Here is a 22,947-nt window from a genome sequence, read left to right as displayed (position 1 = left end):
AAATATGTGACATATTCTATGGGGGACAGGTTGTTCTGCTTAGAGACTAAACTGATCCTCAGTATTTTGGTGCCCTTATCTATAAGAACATCAGAAGAGCCCTGGTGGATCAAGCTGAAGAGACACCCAGTCCATGTTCTCACAGAGGCCAAGCAGATGCCTATAGGAAACCCACAAGCAAAATATGAGTGCAACTGTACTCTACGAGATATATTTTTGGCTTATGAGGGCGGTGAAGGGTGGTGAAGGTCCTGTGTGAGTGTCTGGAGGCGGTTGGAGGATGGATGGCGGCTAACAGATTGAGGTTGAATCCTGACAAGACAGAAGTACTGTTTTTGGGGGACAGGAGGCGGGCAGGTGTGGAGGATTCCCTGGTCCTGAATGGGGTAACTGTGCCCCTGAAGGACCAGGTGCACAGCCTGGGAGTCATTTTGGACTCACAGCTGTCCATGGAGGCACAGGTCAAATCTGTGTCCAGGGCAGCTGTTTACCAGCTCCATCTGGTACGTAGGCTGAGACCCTATCTGCCTGCGGACTGTCTCGCCAGAGTGGTGCATGCTCTGGTTATCTCCCGCTTGGACTACTGCAATGCACTCTACGTGGGGCTACCTTTGAAGGTGACTCGGAAACTACAACTAATCCAGAATGCAGCAGCTAGACTGGTGACTGGGGGCGGCCGCCGAGACCATATAACACCGGTCTTGAAAGACCTACATTGGCTCCCAGTACGTTTCTGAGCACAATTCAAAGTGTTGGTGCTGACCTTTAAAGCCCTAAACGGCCTCGGTCCAGTATACCTGAAGGAGCGTCTCCACCCCCATCATTCTGCCCGGACGCTGAGGTCCAGCGCCGAGGGCCTTCTGGCGGTCCCCTCATTGCGAGAAGCAAAGCTACAGGGAACCAGGCAGAGGGCCTTCTCGGTAGTGGCGCCCGCCCTGTGGAACGCCCTTCCAGCAGATGTCAAAGCGATAAACAACTACGTGACATTCAGAAGACATCTTAAGGCAGCCCTGTTCAGGGAAGTTTTTAACGTGTGATATTTTACTGTGTTTTTGGTTTCTATGGAAGCCGCCCAGAGTGGCTGGGGAGGCCCAGCCAGATGGGCGGGGTATAAATAATAAATTATTATTATTATTATTATGGGCACCACACTCGCGCAAGCCTTGCAGCTCCAGATCCAGAACTTGCCCTTCTCCCATTCTCTGAGACCCAGAGCCCCCTAAGACTCATCTTCCCATGTATAATAATATACGTTGTTGTTGTTGTTAATACCCTGGCCATCTAGCTGGTTTCCCCAGCCACTCTGGGCAGCTCCCAACAGAATATTAAAAAAACCATAAAACATCAAACATTAAAAACTTCCCTAAACCGGGTTGCCTTCAGATGTCTTCTAAAAGTCAGATAGTTGTTTATTTCCTTGACATCTGAAGGGAGGGCATTCCACAGGGCGGGTGCCACTGCTGAGAAGGCCCTCTGCCTGGTTCCCTGTAGCCTCACTTCTCACAGTGAGGGAACTGCCAGAAGGCCCTCGGTGCTGGACCTCAGCATCCGGGAAGAACGATGGGGGTGGAGACGCTCCTTCAGGTATACTGGGCCAAGGCCATTTAGGGCTTTAAAGGTCAGTACCAATAGTCTCTTTAAGCTCTCTTCAATTTCCTTATAGAGGATCCTATTTGTTTTCATAGAATTGTGGAATTGTAGAGCTGGAAAGGACCTTGAGGCTTATCCAGTCCAACAGCCTGCAATGCAGGTATCTCAACTAAAGCATCCATGGCAGATTGCCATCCAACCACTGCTTAAAAACTTTGAATGAAGGATGGTCCACCGCTTTCCGAGAGAGTCTGTTCCACTGTCAAGCAGCTCAGCCCAAATGAATTAGAGAGGTTGTGCAAATGTACATCAGTCCAATCCAGATCTGATTCACACAGCTTTACTCCTAATGGTTTTATAAATCACAGCTGACAGCCAAGCTACGTAATTAGCAGCTGCACCTGATGTATCAATTGCCAGACTATTCTTCACTTCTTGCCAGACTATTCGACACTTCTGAATGCATGGAGATGGCGGTTGTTTGAATGTTTTCCCACATTAAAAAACACAAACCTTTCTGCACATTTTAATGGAGTCATCCCCTTTGACATATGAGAGTGTATTAGCAAGGGGGAGCTCTTCACATGGGGGGATATCCCAACATTTTATCACACTCTGAAGTGGTGCGATTGATTATTTAAGATCGTGTGTGTTGTCTCTGAACTTGCAAATCCACGCGACTGAAAAGCCTTAGCATACAGTTGAAGTGATATGGGTGTTGCCTCTGTGGTGTTTGAGCCATGATTTCTAATTCACACAGTCATCAGATGAGGACTATTCATGTGTGAGGCTGCCCTCAGTGAGGGCTGGGTTGTTGGAATTATGTCCACCATGACTACTCAACTGATTAAGACATCCGATGCCATGCAATGACCCAGCCCACACGACTTCATGGGAGCAAAATGGGGGGGGGCACACACAGTTGGCTTGGAGTGTATCCATAATGGTGCTTGAAAGAAAAATTACATCCATCTGCTACTCCAGCAAAAGTGTTGGCTCTTAAGCAGGTTTCCCCTGAGCTGTCATCAAGGGTCATCAAGTAGCAAAATCAGCCACAGTGCATAGTGCCCACTCTAATTCCATTGTATGATCTTGACACATTTCCTCTTAAACTGTTCTTCAAAGTTCCTATAGCTCCTTGAGTCCCATGCCAGCCCTCTTTTTGGCAATGCCTCTCTCTGGTTTCCCCATGTACTCTTGTGCCCTTGAATAGTCGTCTCTCCAGGCCATGGCTGCAAGAACACGTGGAGTTGTGTTTTTCCCCAATAGAGTCCAGCCAAGTGACAAATTGATCAGACATGAGTTCAGAGCTTATTAGCAGCTTGTCAATATCAGTAAGGACATACTGTGTGGGGAGGAGGATCACAAGCTCACGGTGCGGTGGGGGCTCAAACTCTCCAACTGGGGCTGTTTGGTATGCATTTCCTCTGCCAGATGCTCCCTCCAGCTGCCCTGGATACCACAAAAAGATCTTATGCAAGACCTTGATAGGAGGTAGGTGCCTCTTTGGGTTTCTAAGCATGAATTCCTAGGGAAATTCTCAGCATGGAGATATGATGCAACAGGGGCAAATCCATCAACAGAGCTCAGAGTATGTGCTCAGTCAATACCTTCTTCAGCAGTTTGCAAGGGTCTGTTAAATTAAATTTCATACCCATAGTGCACTATAGCTGTAGGGATATTATGTGCTTGCCTTTTATTTTCCTATTTTTAAAATGTATAGTCCCTTGATGGGGTGATAGCTGTAGACTGCAGTTGTCCATGCATATTTTTTCTCCTTCCAGTGCTCCTGTGTTTTAAGCAGCTGAACAGCAGGCAAGGAGTCAACGGCGAAAGCTTCTCTGATTTGAAGTTGTAGCAGCGTAGCAAGCTTCAGCTGTTGGGTTTTTTTCAGGAGACCTTCCAGGGGGAAAACTGCTGACAGTTCCTACAGCATTTAATTCATGGGATTATGGAACTGCTCTTCATGCAGTCTGTTTAATTTATCACATTCATTTGCTTCTCATCCTTCCTCTAAGAAGCTCAGGATGGAACAGCTTATGAGGAACGGCTAAGGGAGCTGGGCATGTTTAGCCTGGAGAAGAGGAGGTTAAGGGGTGATATGATAGCCATGTTCAAATATATAAAAGGATGTCACATAGAGGAGGGAGAAAGGTTGTTTTCTGCTGCTCCAGAGAAGCGGACACAGAGCAATGGATCCAAACTACAAGAAAGAAGATTCCACCTAAACATTAGGAAGAACTTCCTGACAGTAAGAGCTGTTTGACAGTGGAATTTGCTGCCAAGGAGTGTGGTGGAGTCTCCTTCTTTGGAGGTCTTTAAGCAGAGGCTTGACAACCATATGTCAGGAGTGCTCCGATGGTGTTTCCTGCTTGGCAGGGGGTTGGACCCGATGGCCCTTGTGGTCTCTTCCAACTCTATGATTCTATGATTCTATGGCTTACTTGGGGAGTGGAATTGATACCATTTTACCTCAAAACAACCCTGTGATGTAAGCAGGGCTGAAAATGTGATTGGTCCAAGGTTACCCAATCAGCTTCTAAGAGAGGTGGGGGATTTGAACCTGGATCTCTGCGGTTTATGTATGACCAACCACTCCAGCACAACACCGGTGTGCTCTATTTCTTTCATGGGTTCAAAACACAATGTGGAGCCCATTGTTTATTTTTTTATATAAAAAAAATAGAGGCATCAGGACATAAAGCTATGCAATCAGCTACCCACACCATGATCCTAGATGTAAGGTGAGGAGGGCAACAAGATATTGGATTCAGTAGGGAGGTAAATGTGCCCAGAACAAGCTCAAAAGTACTCCTCTTCAGTCAATCTTGCTGGGACTGAGATGGGTCTGGAAGCAGACTCTGTAAGTGGATACCAATTGCACAGGCTTCCAAATGACAGAGACCTTTTAAATAAGGTTTCTGTCCATTGGCAGCCAATAAAAGCAGCTGTTGGCATCCATCTGTCTCAAGAGACAATGGAGTGCACCTCCGGAGGTGAAGTCAAACTGCTGCATCAGCAGTACCCAAGTGACCTCTCCAGAGCGCAAGCTTGGGCAGTGTGTGTGGAGGTCCTGGGCTGCCCAGACGACAAGACCCCTCTCTCAGCTTCACTGATGTGGTCCAAAGGAAAGCAGAGCAACACAATCAGCACCAGCTTGGCTGCAGAAGTTGCCGGAAGGAGGCATACAAGGCACCATCCAACCGACTCCACTCCAGATTTGTGTAGAGATTACTCCTTAGCTTTTTCTTCTCCCAAAGATATCCCACAAGGCAGTGGAGGTTAAGGATAGAGTTTTTCATCTCCTAGGTGGGCTACCTTCCCAGGTTGATGAACCCCATCTGCTCCTCAGAGGCGGAGCTAGCTGCTCCGGGACCTGGAGCGGCGTGCACCTGGTGGGTGGGGCTGTTGGGACCGTGGGATGGAAAGCCAGCTGGCTTGGCCCCAGCCAAAGTGCAGAGATCCATCAGTCATCCTCCTCCGACATGCATCCACAACTCCACCTATTTAGCAGGAGCACACATTACACAGCAGAGTAAACACACAACAGATCAGGCTCGAGGCATGGATACTATACTAAACTACCCATTTATTATATATAAATCAGGACAAAGAAAAACATGGCCTCTCTCCTTGTTGTTCTTCTTGGAGAGAGAGAAAACAAAAGCAATACAGAGTGGATGTTCCACTCACGTGCTGGAATGTAAACAGACATGTGACATGTAACAATCCCATATATCTGCAGCAGAGGGCAGGGTGCGTGTCCCAGGGGTGCATCCCCCCGCAGCAAGCATCGGGGGGTGGGGTGATGTCACCCCCCTGGGATGGCACCCGGGGCAGACTGCACCCACCACACCCACCTTTCTCTGCCTCTGCTACTCCTCCCTTCCCTCTGCAGCACATGAAGAACCTTAACCATTGGACCCACTATTGGTCTTGTCCGGTCAATCCGCTGGAGCCTGTCTTCACATGCAGGGAAAGTCCCTAACTCAGCAACAGTTTGAGACCCATTGGCTCCCCTTACCTGGTTTAGCTGGCAAATCAAAGCCATTTCTGGGATGTGGCTGCTGTCACATGCCGACAGCTTCTAGGACTCACAGGTGAAAGCTGAGTGCAGGGTGGGAACCAAACGTGGAAAAACTACCTCTGAAGGAGATGCCACCCCATACACCCTATGCAAACACTAGCATTTGATGAATACAGTGGTACCTCAGGTTACATATGCTTCAGGTTACATACGCTTCAGGTTACAGACTCCGCTAACCCAGAAATAGTGCTTCAGGTTAAGAACTTTGCTTCAGGATAAGAACAGAAATTGTGCTCTGGCGGCGCGGCGACAACAGGAGGCCCCATTAGCTAAAGTGGTGCTTCACGTTAAGGACAGTTTCAGGTTAAGAACGGACCTCCGGAACGAATTAAGTACTTAACCCAAGGTACTACTGTACAGGAAAGAAGGTGAAAGTCCTTTGTATGCTGCCCTACAGATGTTGCTGGATTTCAACTACCATAATCTCTGACCATTGGGCCATGAAGTCTGGGACTAGGGATAGAGGAGAAATTTGATTCAGTTCTCATTTAAAGGTGAGAACTCACTTAAAGGTGAGAAAAGTAAACCGAAACTCAGCTATCGTTTGAAATTCACACTTCTTTGAACTTTGCAGTGCAGCACTCCACCCAAACAGTGTTTACAAACCTGCATGTATTGAGGAGAAGTGTGTTTAAAAAGGAACATTTTCATGAAAATAGCATATGAAAATGCTATATATTAGAGGAAATTGTTTGCAAAAAACACCAGAAATACAAAAATGTGTTTCCTTGGAGAAATTCGCATTAAAATGCTGGTGAACTCTCAAGAGAATTTCTTTAAATGAATAAATAAAAAGAATTCTCCAAATGCTGCAGAAATGTGGAGAACTGAATTTAAGACTGGAAAAACGAGAGAACCAAAACTGGCAGATCCTTCTACCCCCAGCTAAGAATTATGGGAATTATGGGCTTCAGACCCTTCGTCATCCAGCACCACATTGGCTACCTTTGGTCTTGATACTAACCCAGGTATGAAGGGCAATTATTACATGCAGTCCCACCCTCTCTAAAAGGATAATGTGTTAATTGAACTTCACTGTCAGCCTTCTATCATGATTGTGGTGAGGCTAAAAAAAGCTGTTCTGAGCTCCATATCAACACACATATTGCATGTTTATGTTCTCTTTTATCCTGGACACTCTTCTTGAGGGAGGGGAGATTCTATTTAGAGCTCTAGGTGAGGCATATTTTGAATGCACTTGACAATAGGCCATGGCATTCTTGCCAGAACAGACCATTTATTGATGCTTAAATAGCCCCATGCTTTAATTAACTTCTGTTACCAAATATTCAGCCTGTTGGGCATGATTTGATAGCTGAATTCAAATTGCCGCTGGAAGCCTGGCTTTTAAAAAATGAATTCCTTTCTTCGAGTAGCGAAGCGGCAGGAAAGGAAAGAGTGGTTTGTTAAGAAAACAATAGCATAGAAAGTAAAATACTGAAAATCTCTTTGGGGGACTGACTGAATACAGGGCTGGCAGGATAATTAGCTATGCCTGAAGACAAAACAAATGAGACAAACGAAAGGACCAGTAGAAGCCATTTTATGGTATTGCATTGTGTTTTTGTACTCGCAAGCAAAAAGTCTGCAGTTAGAAGTTCTGTGCTATTGTAGGTAGCCCAGATTGCCTGTCACCCACATTTGCCAAAGCTGCAAAGGCAAATAATTTGAGAAAACCATCACATTATTTTTCTGTTTGATGTTAAGAACATCAGTGCTCTTTCAACAACAATTGAATGTGGATGTTGCAGAAGAGTATGTCCTATTAGAGAATAAACTTTGATAGCAGAAAGCCATTTTTTATTTTAAAAAATAGCTTTCATTTCAAAATGTTGCATTTTCCTACCACATAGAAAGCCAATTTTTTTGTACATGAAAGCTGGGTCCCTAGGAGGTGTCCCAGGGACCACAGGATACTTCAGTACAGACGTACCTTGGATCTCAAACGCCTTGGCTCCCAAACAAATTGGCTCCTGAACAATTGAAACCCAGAAATGAGTGTTCCAGTTTTTGAACACTTTTTGGAAGCTGAATGTCCGGGGTGGCTTTTGCAGCTTCTGATTGGCTGCAGGAGCTTCCTGCAGGGGACAGACGAAGAGAGGGTTTGTTTTTCTCCCTCAGGAACCAAAATGTCTTCTTGGGCCAGTCCTGGCTCAGACTTACTTCCCAGAAAAAGCCTTCACAGGACAGGAGTCTTAGGCCAAACAGTTCAACCGAACAAAACCCAAAGTAGAGCGCTCCTCTTCCATCAACCTTTTGAATCATGTACTGTCTCAGTTGAGGGCGAGTAGTTGAGGCTGCCAACCTTGCTTAAAGAAAGTGCCTAGGAATCTGCCACTGTAGCAAGAAGTGATGTAGAATGGGACTTATCCGACGTGTCACCCTATCTGAAAATAGAGGGAAAGGATGTTCTGGAGTGGCAGTGATAAGGAGAGAATGCAAGTCACCTGTGACAGGGAAAGCAGAGGAGATGACAGCGGTAATGGCAGCAGCACCAACCACTGCTCAAGCTCAGGGCTTTGTTGCTGTGACTCATTGCCTTCTTCTCCTTCAGTAGTGTCCCAAAGGCTCCTAATGTGCGGTGCTGGGAGCTACATGTAGTATATATGGGTGCTAGCTTTCCATGTAGCACAAGCTCTCTAATAGCTTTTGGATTGAGGCCCTCCCTCAGGGGGCACATCCTGCTTGGCAGAATATAACGTCCCTTGGGCACAGGCCTGCTTCAACCCAGCTGGAGCTACTTTAGGTGGATGTGACCCAGTTACAGGGTGAAAGCCTTAGGCGCAGCTCAAATGGAGCTGGCTGAGGGGAACTGATTTGGAGGGAATGCTTTCAAGTTTGGAAACTCAGAGGACGGGAGCTGAGGGAGAAACAAGTCTTTGTAGAGAGGAGCGGGTGGGAAGGTAACATGAGGTACTCGATTTCTAGAAAGAGCTTTGTTCACAAACAAGAACAGCTGTTCGTGAACTGGGAACAATCACAGGAGCATACTTTCCCCCCATTCTGGATTAATTGATCTGGAATGGATGTATCTGCATATTATTTGGGGACAGGGAGTTAGTGGTGCACACTGTCTCCATCAGTTCAGCCCAGTCTTGAGCCTCTCCTGTTTTCATTTGACCTAGGACAGGGGTCCCCAAACTATAGTCTATAAACTATAGTTTATTCCTGCATTGCAGGGGGTGGGACTAGATAACTAGATGACGCTTGGGGTCCCTTCCAACTCTACAATTCTACAATTCTATGACCATCAGTGGCTTGTGGAGTATCTATGGAGAACATTTACAATTTGAATTCTATGGAATATACAAAATATGATATAAATAAATCAAGGAAGCAATACAATACAATTTAAGAAACATACAGCACCCTGCACAGTGCATTGCAATTGCTACAGCAGGCAGAAAAAAGCATGAAGTGATCCACCAAGACCCCTGGCTGTTTTCAAATGGTGCAGGGGAAAAATGTGTGGAATGTAAAACTGCAGTCAAGTACAACATTCCTACAGTGGACATGTTAGGGGGTGTTTTGTACCACTTTGGGACACACTTCCACCACATGTGACTTGCAGAGGATGTGGTCTGTTGTACTAGCATGGAGCAGCACACGGCCTCCATGTTCTGATCAGTGTGTGTGTTCTCCATTTTGTATGTTGCTGTGTGTTTGGAGAAGCGACTGCTTAGTCGCAGTCACTTGGGACTAACTTCTTTATGGAATAGTTCTAGTTGTTATGTAACCTAAGCCTGCCTTCAGAGATATGTCTGTGAACCTGAATGAATCTGTGAGTAAACTACTTTTATATTAACGTTAATCAGATTATTATGTTTATTCTTTTTAAGAGGGATTAGAAGGGATTTTACCAGGAAGGAATCTTTAATAGTAAGACTCAGATGAGTCAGCAACAAGCTGGTTGCTGCATAATTAAAAAAGGGGGATGTTTGGAACTCTGCTAGAATATGGAACTTGCTAGCACAAGTTAGGAAGGATATCATTAAATAATATATCCTCTCCTGCCTCCCTAATCATCCCCACAAAATGTCAGAGTACCTTTGACCTAAGAGAAAACCTATTGCAGGCCTCTATTAAGAACCCTGCCAATAACCTTATAAAAGTAAAGGTAAAGGGACCCCTGACCGTTAGGTCCAGTTGTGGCTGACTCTGGGGTTGCGGCGCTCATCTCACTTTATTGGCCGAGGGAGCCGGCGTACAGCTTCCGGGTCATGTGGCCAGCATGACTAAGCCACTTCTGGCGAACCAGAGCAGCACACGGAAACACCGTTTACCTTCCCGCCGGAGCGGTACCTATTTATCTACTTGCACTTTGACGTGCTTTCAAACTGCTAGGTTGGCAGGAGCAGGGACCGAGCAACGGGAGCTCACCACATCACAGGGATTCGAACCGCCAACCTTCTGATTGGCAAGTCCTAGGCTTTGTGGTTTAACCCACAGCGCCACCCGTGTCCCTAATAACCTTATATAACCCTATTAATAAACCTGTTTGGTTACAAATATCTGTGAAGAACCTGACAAAACATTCCCTTGCTCCAACAAGCTGTTGAAACGTATCACATGCTCTACAACATGAAGCTAGAAGATGTTGAACTACAAGTGTGATGATCACTGACCATTGAACATGCTGGCTAGAGCAAATGGGTCTTGGCCCCACGACACCTGAAGATCCACAGGTTCCCCATCCCTGCCTTAAGTGAACACAGTATGGTTGACATCCATCTGTCTCAGGAGGAGTGCACCTTTGAATATCAAGTCAGACCATTGGAGATTTACACCCCCTACTGTGAATGTGCCAGTCCCCTCAGCCAAGGCCTGGTCCGGGAGTGCACTTAGGTGTCCAGCGACCCACCTCCGGTGGAGCTGTGGGCACACTAATGCATCAGCAGAGTAGCAGCTAGAAGCGGAGGTGTTGGCATCTCGAAAGTTTCCCTTATTTACAAATCAAAGCAACAAACATGGCTAGTGTGAGCAGCAGCTTCACACGTCTGCTCTGTCTGAAAGCAACAGACAAATGAAAAAAAGAAATACAAAAGCACATAGGATGGAAGTACAGTGTCTAGTTCTGTTCCCACACTCCTATCACAAAGGAATGTAAACAGTGGATCATGAGCTCCAACAGCAATGCAGAATGAAAATACTAACATCCTCCCCCTTTTCATGACACCATTGCTGCAGACTTTAGCACATTAGCAGCCTATGTACAGAGACTGATATAGGAGATACATGTTTTGTTGCTTATTTACTTACTTAATTTAAATTATTTATATTGGTTGATCGACGGATTGGCAACTTGGATGGCTATGTGACCTACTTTGCAGAGGGCAGCCTTCTGTTTTGAAGGGCTGTCAGAAGACTGTCCTCTATTTGAAGGTCTCCTCTGAGTGCTGTCCTATCCAGATCTGGCTTAAAAACAAGAAACCATAAAAACTGGAAGGAGGGAGGAGGAACCTTGGAATTGCCCAGCAACTGTTAGCAGATCTTGGTCAGCAGACTGAGAAGGCACGCAAGTCACCTGGTGTCTTCCCCACTACCGAATTATATCAATTATTTCTAAATTTGCATCTATACATATGAATTAACAGATGGAATTTGGGCACCCTGAAAAAAATGAAAGCGAAAGTATTTAAAACCAGCATAACAACACTGTTACAGTGCAGTAGTAATACCAATGAAACATTAAAAACCAGTACTGTACAAGGAAATAGGAAGATTAGCTAACTTTTTGCATCTCATGGACGAACAAAGTTTTAACCTGCTGTCTAAACTCTATCTGTGGGGAAACCTGGTGAATATGGCATTGAGCAAGGCTTTTCTGTACAGTGATGTCCCCTGTCGTCGTCCCTCTCCAATATTCACTTCTATAGATACATTCCCAATAGCCCAGAACACTTTTGCCCTTGCTTAGATATCATAGATATCATCTTCTCATTTCTGGGTTCTTTTGGTATTGCTGTTGATCCTAATTGTTTTATTATTGTGGTTTTAAATTGCATTTTAGGATTATGTATTTTTATTGCTTTGGTTGCTATATATAAACCTCTAGGAGGTTGTTCTGTGACGGAAAGCAGTTTAGAAAAGCAGTCAGCACCTATGTACAAGACAAACAGAGCTACCCAAGTCCTCCCCTTACCTTGGGCTGGTTGAGGGGCTTGGATGGAGTGGAGCTACCCCTCCACTCAGTTCTGCTGGCTTAGCCAGCTTCTCACAGGTGGTGTAGCCCCACCAGTGGAGACCAGGAGAAAGCCCTAAAACAGGGCGACCCCAAGGCAGGGGTGGGACTGAGCTGGACTAGGATCCGCTGCTTCCTGAGCCAGTCCCATTGCTATCTGGATCCGATTTGGCTTGGAGCTGAGACAGGGTTCAGGCCTGAACACCTTCCCCATCCCCTGCAACTTTCCACCGCAGCCACCATGAGAAATGACTATTGAAAAGGTGCTTTCAGTTTGCAGAGGTGATCAGCGTAAAACAACCATTCAGATTACACAGGAAGGTGAAATTGTCACAAATGTGAAATGGTTTTACATAGAACAAAGAGAAAAATTGCCGCAAAGGATTGTTAGGGGAAAATGTTTCTGTTCCTTTGGCAAATATTTAATTGCTACCAAGATGATTTCCCTCTCTCTCTCCCTCTCTCTCTCTCTCTCTCTTTTACCCAGACAGGTAGCTCTATAATTAATTTAATTTGAGAGTTGGGGCTGTTGTTCACTCAATTAGACATCTGCTTCTGTCCCCACCATTTTAATGACAGCCAACTTGCCTGGGGCCATTATGACTTGCGTAGAATTGCGACCAGCTAATAAAGCCCCCATAGACATGGTGATTATGTTTTCTCTTTGGAGAGAGAGAGGGGGAAAAAACATGTTTTGATCTCTTCTGTTTCAGGAGCCTTTGATATTATTAGCATTATTTTATTCAAAGGGCATTAAAAAAAAATCTTCTGAATGGCTCTTGGATGCATTTTAGGCCCCACCTACACTAAAAATTTAAAGCACTATCATACCACTTTAAGCAGCTGTGGGTTTTGGCAAAGAACCCTGGGAGCTGTAGTTTGTTAAGGGTTCAGAGAGCTGTTAGGACACACTATTCCCCTCACAAACCTCCAGTTCCCAGATTTTCCTGGGAAGGGGCAATTAATGGTGAAATCACTCTGAAAACGGTAGCTCTGTAAGGGGAATAGGGTTCTCCTAGCAACTCTCAGCACCCTGAACGAACTCCAGTTCCCAGGAATCTTCGGGGGAAAGCCCTGCTCTATTCTGCACCAAGGCAAGCATCCATTTCAGCCTAGCAAAAACACTCTAGGAGGTTCAGAACTAGACCAGTGAGGGAGCATGACCTGGCGTGGGTTCCCAGGGTCAAATATTTGGCTCCCTCGTTCCCCATCCCTGGTGTATATGTTTCTGTCGTACACAATAGCTTCTCAGGCATACATCCAGCCTGACCTCTCATGTTCAAGCAGTGCTGTTTGTCAGCCTTCAGCAGGTAGAATGCTTGGGGATACCTTCCAACGTTCCTCAGATGAAAATAGGGACATTTCTCATGCCTCCTCCCACTGACCCTCCTTGACCTCCCATTTTTGTCCTCCCCCCCCTTCACAGAGCATTTCCTATCAGAAGAAGGGCAAGTGCTGCCACCACAACACCAATGGGACACACTCTCCACCATCCTGAGAAAACCCCTTGATCCCATTATTTATACACACACACACACACACACACACACACACACACTTTGGTAGATTTACAAAAAGACACACCAACAGCTAAATTTTAGAAAGAGGCAACATTAGACAGAGACACACAAAGCATTATTTTTAAAAAATAAAAATCAAGACTCCTTGCTCTCCACTTTGCTCCCCCTTTCTCCCCACCCAGGGTGGCCCTGCCCTCTGCCTGCCCCTCAGAGCCAGCAGAGGGGGTCGGGTCTTGGCAATGGCAGCCTCTCGCCCTCACCTGCTCTTCAGCAGCCCCACGAGCCATCCAAGGGAGGAGGCCAGCAGTGGCAGCCATGGAGAGGCAATGGGATGCTCTCTCATAGCCACGGCCACCACTCAGGGCAAGTGCCAGTTCACTCTCCTCCCCAAGCTTGGCACTGGCACTGGCAGAGGAAAAAGGGATATTCCAGGATCAAATCAGCAGCTGTGCAGAATGCCATGGCAAGACTCCTTACAGGGGTCCTCGCTGCGGGATTACATTCACCCAGTGCTATACCAGCTGCACTGGCCCCTGGTGGAGTACAGGGTCAGAGTTATGGTGCTGGTTTTAACCTTTAAAGCTCTATACGGCCTAGGACCCTCATACCTACGGGACTGCCTCTCCTGGTATGTCCCACGGAGGACCTTACAGTCTTCAAACAAAAACATATTGGAGGTCCCGGGCCACAGGGAGGTTAGGCTGGCTTCAACCAGAGCCAGGGCTTTTTTGGCTGTGGCTCTGATCTGGTGGAACACTCTGTCACAAGAGACTAGGGTCCTGCAGGACTTGACATCTTTCCACAGGGCCTGCAAGACGGAGCTGTTCCACCAGGCCTTTGGCCAAGGCACAGCCTTTGGTAATCCTTACAGAACTCTAGCCCAATGGTTGCCATTAATTTGATTTGAACTGATTTTATAATGAATTGATTTTAGACTGCTGTAGTATTTTACTGTTGTTAGCTGCTCTGAGCCCGGCTTCGGCTGGGGAGGGTGGGATATAAATAAAATTTCATTATTATTATTATAATTCCAGGACTGTCCCTGGAAAATCAGGACACTTGGAGGGTAGGCTTGAGAAACCAGTGGCGAAGGCCCTCCCATGCAAGGTTTAGCTTACTGTAAGGTTTGTTAGCTTTTGATTTCAAAGACCAAATTGAAGTCCCTCCTTATATCCAGCAAATTAAACACATCATGCTGCTGAGATGAAAAGCATTGGCAGTCTTATTTGCTGGGATAATGTTCGCCCAATGCAAACAAGCAGAGAAGAAATAATAATAATAAAAATACTATTAAGACTTTCATGCAATGAACAGCAGCTTTTCTGAAACAGATAAGCCATTAAAGATCATTGTTGGAAGAGGCAAAACGTGCATTCCCATTATGTTGCATAAAAGCTAAAATGCGAGTTAAATTATTCAGCTCATAGTAAAGAAGAGGAATTCTCATGAATGCTTCAATTTAATAAGCACTCATTAATTCCTCTGCTGTTCACACTGAGATAGGAAAGTGAGCACACTCTTCTGAATAACAGTGAGGAGCAAAATCTGGACCAGCCCCATATTTTTTAAGAGAACCTGGGCAAGCTGCCCTAAGTGACCCCCCAAGATCCAACTGGACACCCCCTTAGCACCTACCACAACTTGGAGGGAGTCTAGCAGTGATACTGAATGCAGTCACCAACCATGTCCCCACCCCCCACATACAAGTAGGCTTACCTGGTAACAGTAGGACTGTAATGGGATGGTTACAGTGCCATTTCAGCCAGATGGGCCCATGAGTTCTCATGTGGGGGAGGCTGGTGGCTGTAGCAGCGCCACTAGATGCCCCCTGTGATAGCAGGAACTGTGTCAGCTCCAGTGGGATGTTTGCTTACTTGTCTCACATCTGGAACAGGAATCAGTCCAGCAAACACAATTGCTATTTGCCATTGTTGCTGCTTTCAGTCCACAAATGGGAAAAATTGGATTACATAGCAAACAACAACTGATAAAACAATACAAACCTATTGAAAAATGAAATTAAGGGGATGGGATAACATAATGTCAATGTAACTTGCCCAGTTATTTGCATACATTATGGAATTTCACCATAAGTAAGGCAGTGTGATAGATAGCGTCGTTTTGGGTGGAAGACCAACTGCAGCAGAACGGAAACAGAGCTGCATGGAATGACTAGAGGGCAGAACAGAAAATGATGCCTTCTAACATCCCTACTCTTGACCCAGTTTGGATAGGTGAGCTGCTCTCAGTTAATAAGAGAAAGGTTTTGAGAAAGTATTTGTCACTAGATGTAGAGAGGAAGGTATTTCTGAGACATGATGGGTTATTACTAGCTCTTCTTGCTCAGCAGGGCTGGCAGAACAGCATTTGACCATTCATCAGGTTGTCTTCATCTAACCCCAATAAATGGCAATCTTATTTCAACCCAGTCAGGCAGACAGGGGAGAAACATATTGGAAGATTTACTGAGTCATTACCTTGGGCGGAGATTTAAATGAAATTTACTGGCTTGGTAAATGGTTTCAGGGCTGTAGGCCTAGAGCTCCTGCTATAAATCATATGTGACGCAGGGTATTTTTTTGGGAGGAGATTCTTTGACCGTGATTTCCTTTGGTGTTCTTAAGCAAGTTGGGTTCTTTCAACTAATATGGTGCTTCTCTAGTCTGCCATAGCAAAATTCTGTAAGTGAAAATAATAATAGTAAAAAACAAGAGTTTCCTCAAATGTAGCAATGTGTTCACCCAATGGCCCTAGGCTACCTTTGGTGGAAGGTATGTGTATGTTGGAAATAATCTTACCTCTTTGACAGTCACATTATTCCCTAAACCACAGCAACAGGGTCACCTTGTGGGGAGCCTTCCTTATTTGCAATCCATTGCAGAATTGCTTTGACATTCTGCAAGTCCCGCCTCCCCGATATTGGCTTAAGTGGGAAACCAGCAAGCGGGACCCAAGCACAAGAGCAGGGGCGTAGGAAGGGGGTGCAGGGGGTGCGGCCTGCCCCGGGTGTCAACCCTGAGGGGGTGACAAAATGTCATACCACAGGGGGGTGGCACTTATTGCAGGGCCTGGCCTGCAGCACGCCTGAGCCACACGTCTCTCCTAGGAGTAATGCGGTGGCTCGGGGCCCCGCAGTGCCCGAAACAGCAGTGTGGGGCTTGCATCCTTCCTGGGTGGATCGCCACAGTGCCCCCCGCCCTGGGCAGAGCACGGATCACCACGGCACCCCGTGCACAGCTTGCCCCGCCCCCACCACTTCGGGTGCTGGAGCAGCTAACTACGCCCGTGCACAAAAGCACTCTCCCCTTTCTGCAATTCCCAGTAGCTGGTATTCACACACAATTTTGCATCCAGTTCAAAGCTCTGCAATTGTTTAAAACACTTTGTCTTTTACGTACAACGTGCCTCAAGAAGTCTAACCCTCTTTTTGACTGGCTGCCAAAGATAACTTCTCTTATACTTTTCAGGTACCACTGAGGAATTTGCCCACTGTGATCCAACCGTCTTGATCTTCTGAGGGTCTCCCCTCCCCTTCCTCCATGACGTAAATGTAAGCAGAAATGGGAAAGATCGACACCACGTCCGTGGAGCTGAACTCACCTTCTGAGATGAAGGAAGCTGCCCTAGAGGAGTCGGAGGAGCCCATTGACTCAGAAAGCAAATACACCAGCAAGAAGAAAAAGGAGGTCCCGGACAGAGGATCTTGGAAAGGCAAATTCGACTTCCTGCTCTCCTGCATAGGATATGCCATTGGCTTAGGCAATGTTTGGCGTTTCCCATATCTCTGTGGCAAGAATGGAGGAGGTGAGATTGACCTGATCAAGACTTTGTTTACTCATTATGATCATTTCTATCCCACATTTCAGGATATAAATCCTACTCAAATTTATTATTCAGTTATATATTTTCACTTGACGGTTGATGGAAGGTGGAGGTGATGATCCGCTTCCTATGTTCCTAGGCCTCATGCTCTCTCACAGTTTCAGAATGTTTACAGACCAATCCTAAATGCAGGGCTGGTCCAAGACATGTTGGCGCCTGAGGCGAACCACAAAATGCTTCCCTATTCCAGCAGTGGAAGAAGGGATGAGTGAAGATCTGCATCAGGAACAGGAATAAATATCAGGAATAAAGATCTATGTTGGGAACAAGGTGGGGAATCAAATCAAAGTTACCCAACAGCTGAAATGGCAATCAAAGGCCACTGTGGAGGTGTGGGCACTCAGAATCATGCCAGGTGGGTGCAGAGGAGACCCCAAAGTGCAACCCCTCTCATTTCTTCCTTAGGAGGGGACCAGCAACAGCTCCTATTCACTGAGAGGCTGCTGTAGGACAGCTCTTGCTGCTGAGGAGATGAAAGATCTTGCCTCCAAGGAGCGCACCGCAGCTGTCACTGCCACCACAGCAGTGGCAGCAGCAAGTAATGCATTCCTTCTAGCAGCGGTTCTCAACCTGTGGGTCCCCAGGTGTTGTTGGACTACAACTCCCATCATCCCTGAATTCTGGCTTTGCTAGCTAGGGATGATGGGAGTTGTAGTCCAACGACATCTGGGGACCCACAGGTTGAGAACCGCTGTCTTAGAGGATGGATCTGCTGCCCCTGTACATTCTGCTGCCTGAGGCAGTTGCCTCACCTTGCCGCATGAGTGAGCCGGCCTTGCCTAGATATGCTTACTCAGAAGTGAGTCTCTCTCACTGACAGCGAGATCTGCCTCCAAAGAGGTGTGCAGGGGCTTGCAGTCTTAAAGGGCCACAAAAGACTTCCAAAGTGCAATCAAGCCATCCTGACTGAAAATCTCAAGCAAGGCTCTGTGGCTGCTCTTGAAGAAAAAGAACCCGTCTCCTCAGTTCCAGGCTCTATTGCTCCTAATTTTTCTTAATGCAATTTGCCTACTTACTTTAATTATATCGTTGCCTCTCCATCTGTTACTAAATCAGTTCCAATTAGGGTTGCCAGCATTCAGTGGCCATGTGTCCTACTTTACAGAGGACAGCCCTCTGCTTGAAGGTGTCCTCTATATGACGGTCCATTTGAAAGAACCATCAGAAGGGAGAGGAGACAGGGGCCTTGAAGTTGCCCATCAACAGTTAGCAGCTAGACAGCAGACTGAGCAAGCACACAGGTCACCTGCTCACCTTCTTCACTACTACGGCAAATGTTTTGTGCTTCGATTCAAGCTATAGTGAGTATTTATGAATTTGCATCTACACATGCAAAATTAACATATGCAATTCAGCACCTTCCTTTGTGTTCTTTCTGGTTGATGGCTGAAATATACTCAGAGTCGCAAAGTGATTTCATGCTCTTTATTCAGCTCATAGTGGTGAGGAGGAATGAATGAATGTCCCCTCAAAGCATCTGCTTTATATACATTATTTACACAATGGGCTGCACATGATTGGCTAATTCCGGAATTCTTCTGTAAGCCAATCAGGTTGTGGATTCACTTCTATCTGGAGCATGATTGGGTGGTTCCTGCCAACCAATCATACTGCTGCATTGTTCTAGGACCAATCAGACTGCTGCATTCTGAATCCTATTGTTCTAGGACCAATCAGACTGCTGCCTTTTGGATCCTATTGTTCTAGGACCAATCAGACTGCTGCAGTTTGGATCCTATTCAACTCAGTACATAACAATGGCATAACTAGCCAGCCTAGAGCCATTCGCGACCTAGAGGGCATCCCTTTCCCTTCCCTTTTGTGATTGCGCAGAAGAAAACACTGCAGCAGTCATGAGTTTTCTTGTCATGTCTGAAGCAGTTGATCAAATTGGCTTTAAAGTGTTTTATCTACCACAAGCTAATGCACAAGTATGGAGAGGGATTTGCCGTAAATCTGAGCAATGTGCTGTGAGTATGATTTAGAGTTTCTATAAGGAAGCTACACAGCTTCTCTTGCTGGAATTATGATTTCTGAGAAGTGTTTATCTTGCTTACTTGACAAAATTCATAAGGTACTTACAAAAATATTTTTAAAAACTTTAAAATGCATAAAATTATCAAGTCGAAGAGTAGCATTCCAACAGAAGAAACATGTTGAATCTATGTAGACGGCTGCCATTGAAAGATGGCTGTTTTGCTTCTCTGGTGGGTTTTAATGGCTGTGTGAAAGCAAAAATTCAGCAGGGAAACTGGTGCATCTTGTATAAACTGAACTACCCTGTGATAGGAACATAGGAAGCTTCCTTAAGTCAGGTGAGGCTAATTTGTTCAGCTAGTCTAGTACTGCATACTCTGACTGGCAGAGACTCTCCAGGGTCTCAGGCAAAGGCTTCTGTCTCCTGCTATCTGATCTTTTCAATTGGACATGTCTGGGATTAATCCTGGGACCTGCTTCTGTGCTCAAATACCATGGTGCCTGTCAGGGAACTGTCATCGGAAGAACCGGTGGTGCAAGGGCTCCCAGAGGTTGAGAGAGACTTATCAGCGGAGGAGGGAACCAGCAGGGGGCGAGAAAGAGCTCCAAGGGAAAGCGAGTCAGAAGAATGGCTCAGAGACAATTCCAGCGAGAACAGCGAGGAGGTTTCAGGACCTCCTATAGGGACACCCACTCCTCGCCGGAAATTGTCACGTAGAGAGTCCAGAAGACATGTTTCCGTTAAGGAGCTGTTATGCTGGAAGAAATTCCGTAAACGCCCACTGTCGGATTCTGCCAGCGACTGACAGAGCCATGCTTATGGCGCTCCGTTACAGACAGTGGTTTGTGGACTTAGCCAAACACTGAGGGACTAGGAACTTTACGCACAAGCAGCTCAACATCCCTTCACAGCAATCCGACAGTCCCTGAAAGCAGCTTGTGCAGAGAAGGCATCATGAGCAACCCAGCCGGAACCGGAGATGCAGGAGGAGCTGGAGCCGGTCCAAGCCTGGAAGAAAGGTACCGGGTGTTGGAGGTCCAGCTAGCGCTGCAAACGGCGAGGCTCGATGAGAGGAGGGCTCAGGATGCAGAAAAGGCAAAGGCCCCCCCACAAGCAAGAAAGATGCCAGGATTGGTGCAGAAGTTTGGGGGGATCCCAGGAACTATCAAGCCTTTAGGACAGAGATGCAGTATGCCCTTAATCTGCAGTTTGATGACTTTCCCGACGAGGAATCGCGAGTGGCGTTTGTGGTTAGCCATCTCGAAGGGGGGGCGAGAGACTGGGTTAGACCCCTGATGGCAGGGCATAATGAAGTCTTGAAAGACGCACGGAAGTTTTTTCACGCCATGGACCTGATGTTTTCCAGCGACATTGAACAGGGAGTGGTGCCCAGACAGTTGATGGCTTGTAAACAGGGGAGCCGATCTGTCCGTGAGTACTGGACTGAGTTTACTATGTCGATACACAAATTGGGGTGGGATCTGTCAGCAGAACCCATTCAAATGCTTTTCGAAGAGGGACTTTCTTCGGCTGTGAAAGACGAACTTTCCCGGGCGCCCAGGGCGGAGTCTATGGACCAGCTGACCAAATCAGCGCTGACCATTGGAGCACGCCAGGAGGCTAGAGCCTTGGAGAAGCGGGAAGGGAAAGGGGAGCGTTGGAGGGATTTCCGCATTCCAGAGATTCCGGAGCCAGCTTTCCCGCCTGGAGAGCCGATGGAAGTTGGAACAGCGCGCGCGCGGGCAGTTTCAAATCCCAGTGAAGGGCGGAAGAAGGAGGGGAAGAGCCCCAAGAAATGTTATCTCTGCCAGCAGCCAGGTCATTTTGCCAGAGTCTGTCCACAAAGAAAGGAATGGCAAGGGATGGCAGGAGCTGTTGGGGGAAAGGAGGAGGAAGGGCAGGACCAAGTAAAAGCCAACGCCTGACTGCCTCCATCAGGGCACAGCAGTCAGGCCAAGGAGCAGTAAAAGTGCCCACGCCGGAACCTCCGAGACCAGCCCTAGTGATTAGAGGTGTTGCTAGAGCTGCCAAATGGACATCCCTTAAAGATAAGGGCGCTATTGGACTCAGGCAGCTCCTGTAATTTTATGAGTAAGGAGTTTGCAGCTGAACACCAGATACAGACCATCCCTTTAAGTAACCCCTTGCAGGTAACCACGATCGATGGGAGAGAGCTGTTGGGAGGAGAAGTCAGCTTACAGACCGTCCCAATGGTAATGAGGGTAGCCAGGCACACCGAAAGAATAGCGTTCAATGTGGCCACCTTGGGAGGGGCTCCCATTATTTTGGGGATGAGCTGGCTAGCGTTGCATGATCCGCTAGTGGGTTGGCATCAGAGAGTGGTCTCCTTTGGGTCAGCGCATTGCCTAGAACATTGCAAAGAGGGCAAGGCTCCAGAAGGGGCAAGGGCCTTTCTAGCAGGAACAGAAGTAACGGACAAAAGAAAGGTGCCCAAACAATACGCTGACCTGAGCAATGTCTTCAGCGAAAGGGAAGCAGACAAACTACCACCGCATAGACCCTTTGACTGCCAGATCAATCTAGTCCCTGGAGCCCAGCTCCCTGTGGGCAAGCTGTATGCAATGTCAGACAGGGAAATGCAGGAGTTGAGGGAGTTTATTGACAAAAACCTGAAGAGAGGTTTCATCAGAGAGTCCAGAGCGGTGGGGGGCAGCCCAGTGTTTTTTGTGGACAAAAAAAAACACGGATAAACCGAGATTGGTCGTGGACTACCGGGCCCTAAATGCCGTGTCGGAACCAGTGGCTTTCCCTATGCCCAGAATTGATGACATTTTGACCAGGGTGAGGAAGGGAAAGATTTTTACTAAACTGGACCTGAGGGGAGCATACAACCTGATACGGATAAGGAAGGGGGATGAATGGAAGACAACGATGTTCACCCCTCTAGGGGCTTTCGAATATCGCGTTATGCCCTTTGGATTACAAGCAGGCTCAGCATGTTTTCAATCGTTCATGAACCACGTCCTGGGACCTCTGCTCTACAAGAATTGCGTGGCGTTCCTAGATGACGTGTTAGTATATTCAGAGAATGAGGAGCAGCATGTAAAGGACGTCAGGGAAGTGTTGAGCCAACTGCAAGCTAACCAGCTGTGGGTGAAATTGGAGAAGTGTCAGTTTCACACCAAGGAGGTGGAATTCCTGGGGTACCGCTTGTCAGACAAGGGATTAGCCATGGATCCAGGCAAGGTCCAGGCGGTACTGGAATGGAAGACACCGAGAACGAAAAAAGATGTGCAAAGATTCTTAGGGTTTGGGAACTTTTATCGGAAGTTCATCAAGAACTTTGCCCATTTAACGGCTCCCATCACGGACTGTCTCAGCAGCAAGAATAAATTTGTTTGGACGGCAGAAGCGGAGCAAGCATTCGAAGAATTGAAAAGGGCCTTCGCTTCGGAAGAACAGCTCCTGCACGTGGATTTACAAAAACCCATGAGAGTGGAAACGGACGCATCAGACCGGGCGGTGGGGGCAGTGCTTCTTCTGCCGGGGAAGGATAAGTCGGAGTGGAGACCGTGTGCCTTCTTCTCGCGGAAGTTAAACAAATCCGAGAAGAACTACATGGTATATGACCGAGAACTACTCGCCATTCACGAAGTGTTCCGGAAATGGAGACACTTACTAATTGGTGCACAACACAAGGTGCAAGTATGCACGGACCACAAGAATTTAGAGTACTGGAGAACGGCAC

General features: G+C 46.9%; 1 protein-coding gene and 1 long non-coding RNA gene across 2 annotated transcripts in view; both read left to right on the top strand.

The window, feature by feature from the left end:
* Positions 1-3,043: 3,043 nt before the first annotated feature.
* LOC310744078 (sodium- and chloride-dependent GABA transporter 1-like) overlaps positions 3,044-22,947 on the top strand; it is a gene marked incomplete at its 3' end in the record, with an annotated part of 42,807 nt that continues 22,903 nt past the window's right edge. Inside the window, exons 1-2 of the mRNA XM_083574820.1 lie at positions 3,044-3,084; positions 16,846-17,182. Of these exons, the coding sequence (XP_083430946.1) occupies positions 16,939-17,182 (244 nt within the window). The 5' untranslated portion in view covers positions 3,044-3,084; positions 16,846-16,938. The remainder of the gene's footprint in view (positions 3,085-16,845; positions 17,183-22,947) is intronic.
* Positions 9,240-9,488, top strand: LOC310743211. The gene is made up of 2 exons (XR_014538885.1): positions 9,240-9,304; positions 9,347-9,488. It is a non-coding gene; the product is annotated as an uncharacterized lncRNA (long non-coding RNA).

Source organism: Podarcis filfolensis, assembly GCF_964270895.1.
Source record: "Podarcis filfolensis genome assembly, chromosome: 10".
NCBI lineage: Eukaryota > Metazoa > Chordata > Lepidosauria > Squamata > Lacertidae > Podarcis > Podarcis filfolensis.
Note: the sequence above shows the minus strand (reverse complement) of the source record. Positions and strands in the feature narration are given on the sequence as shown.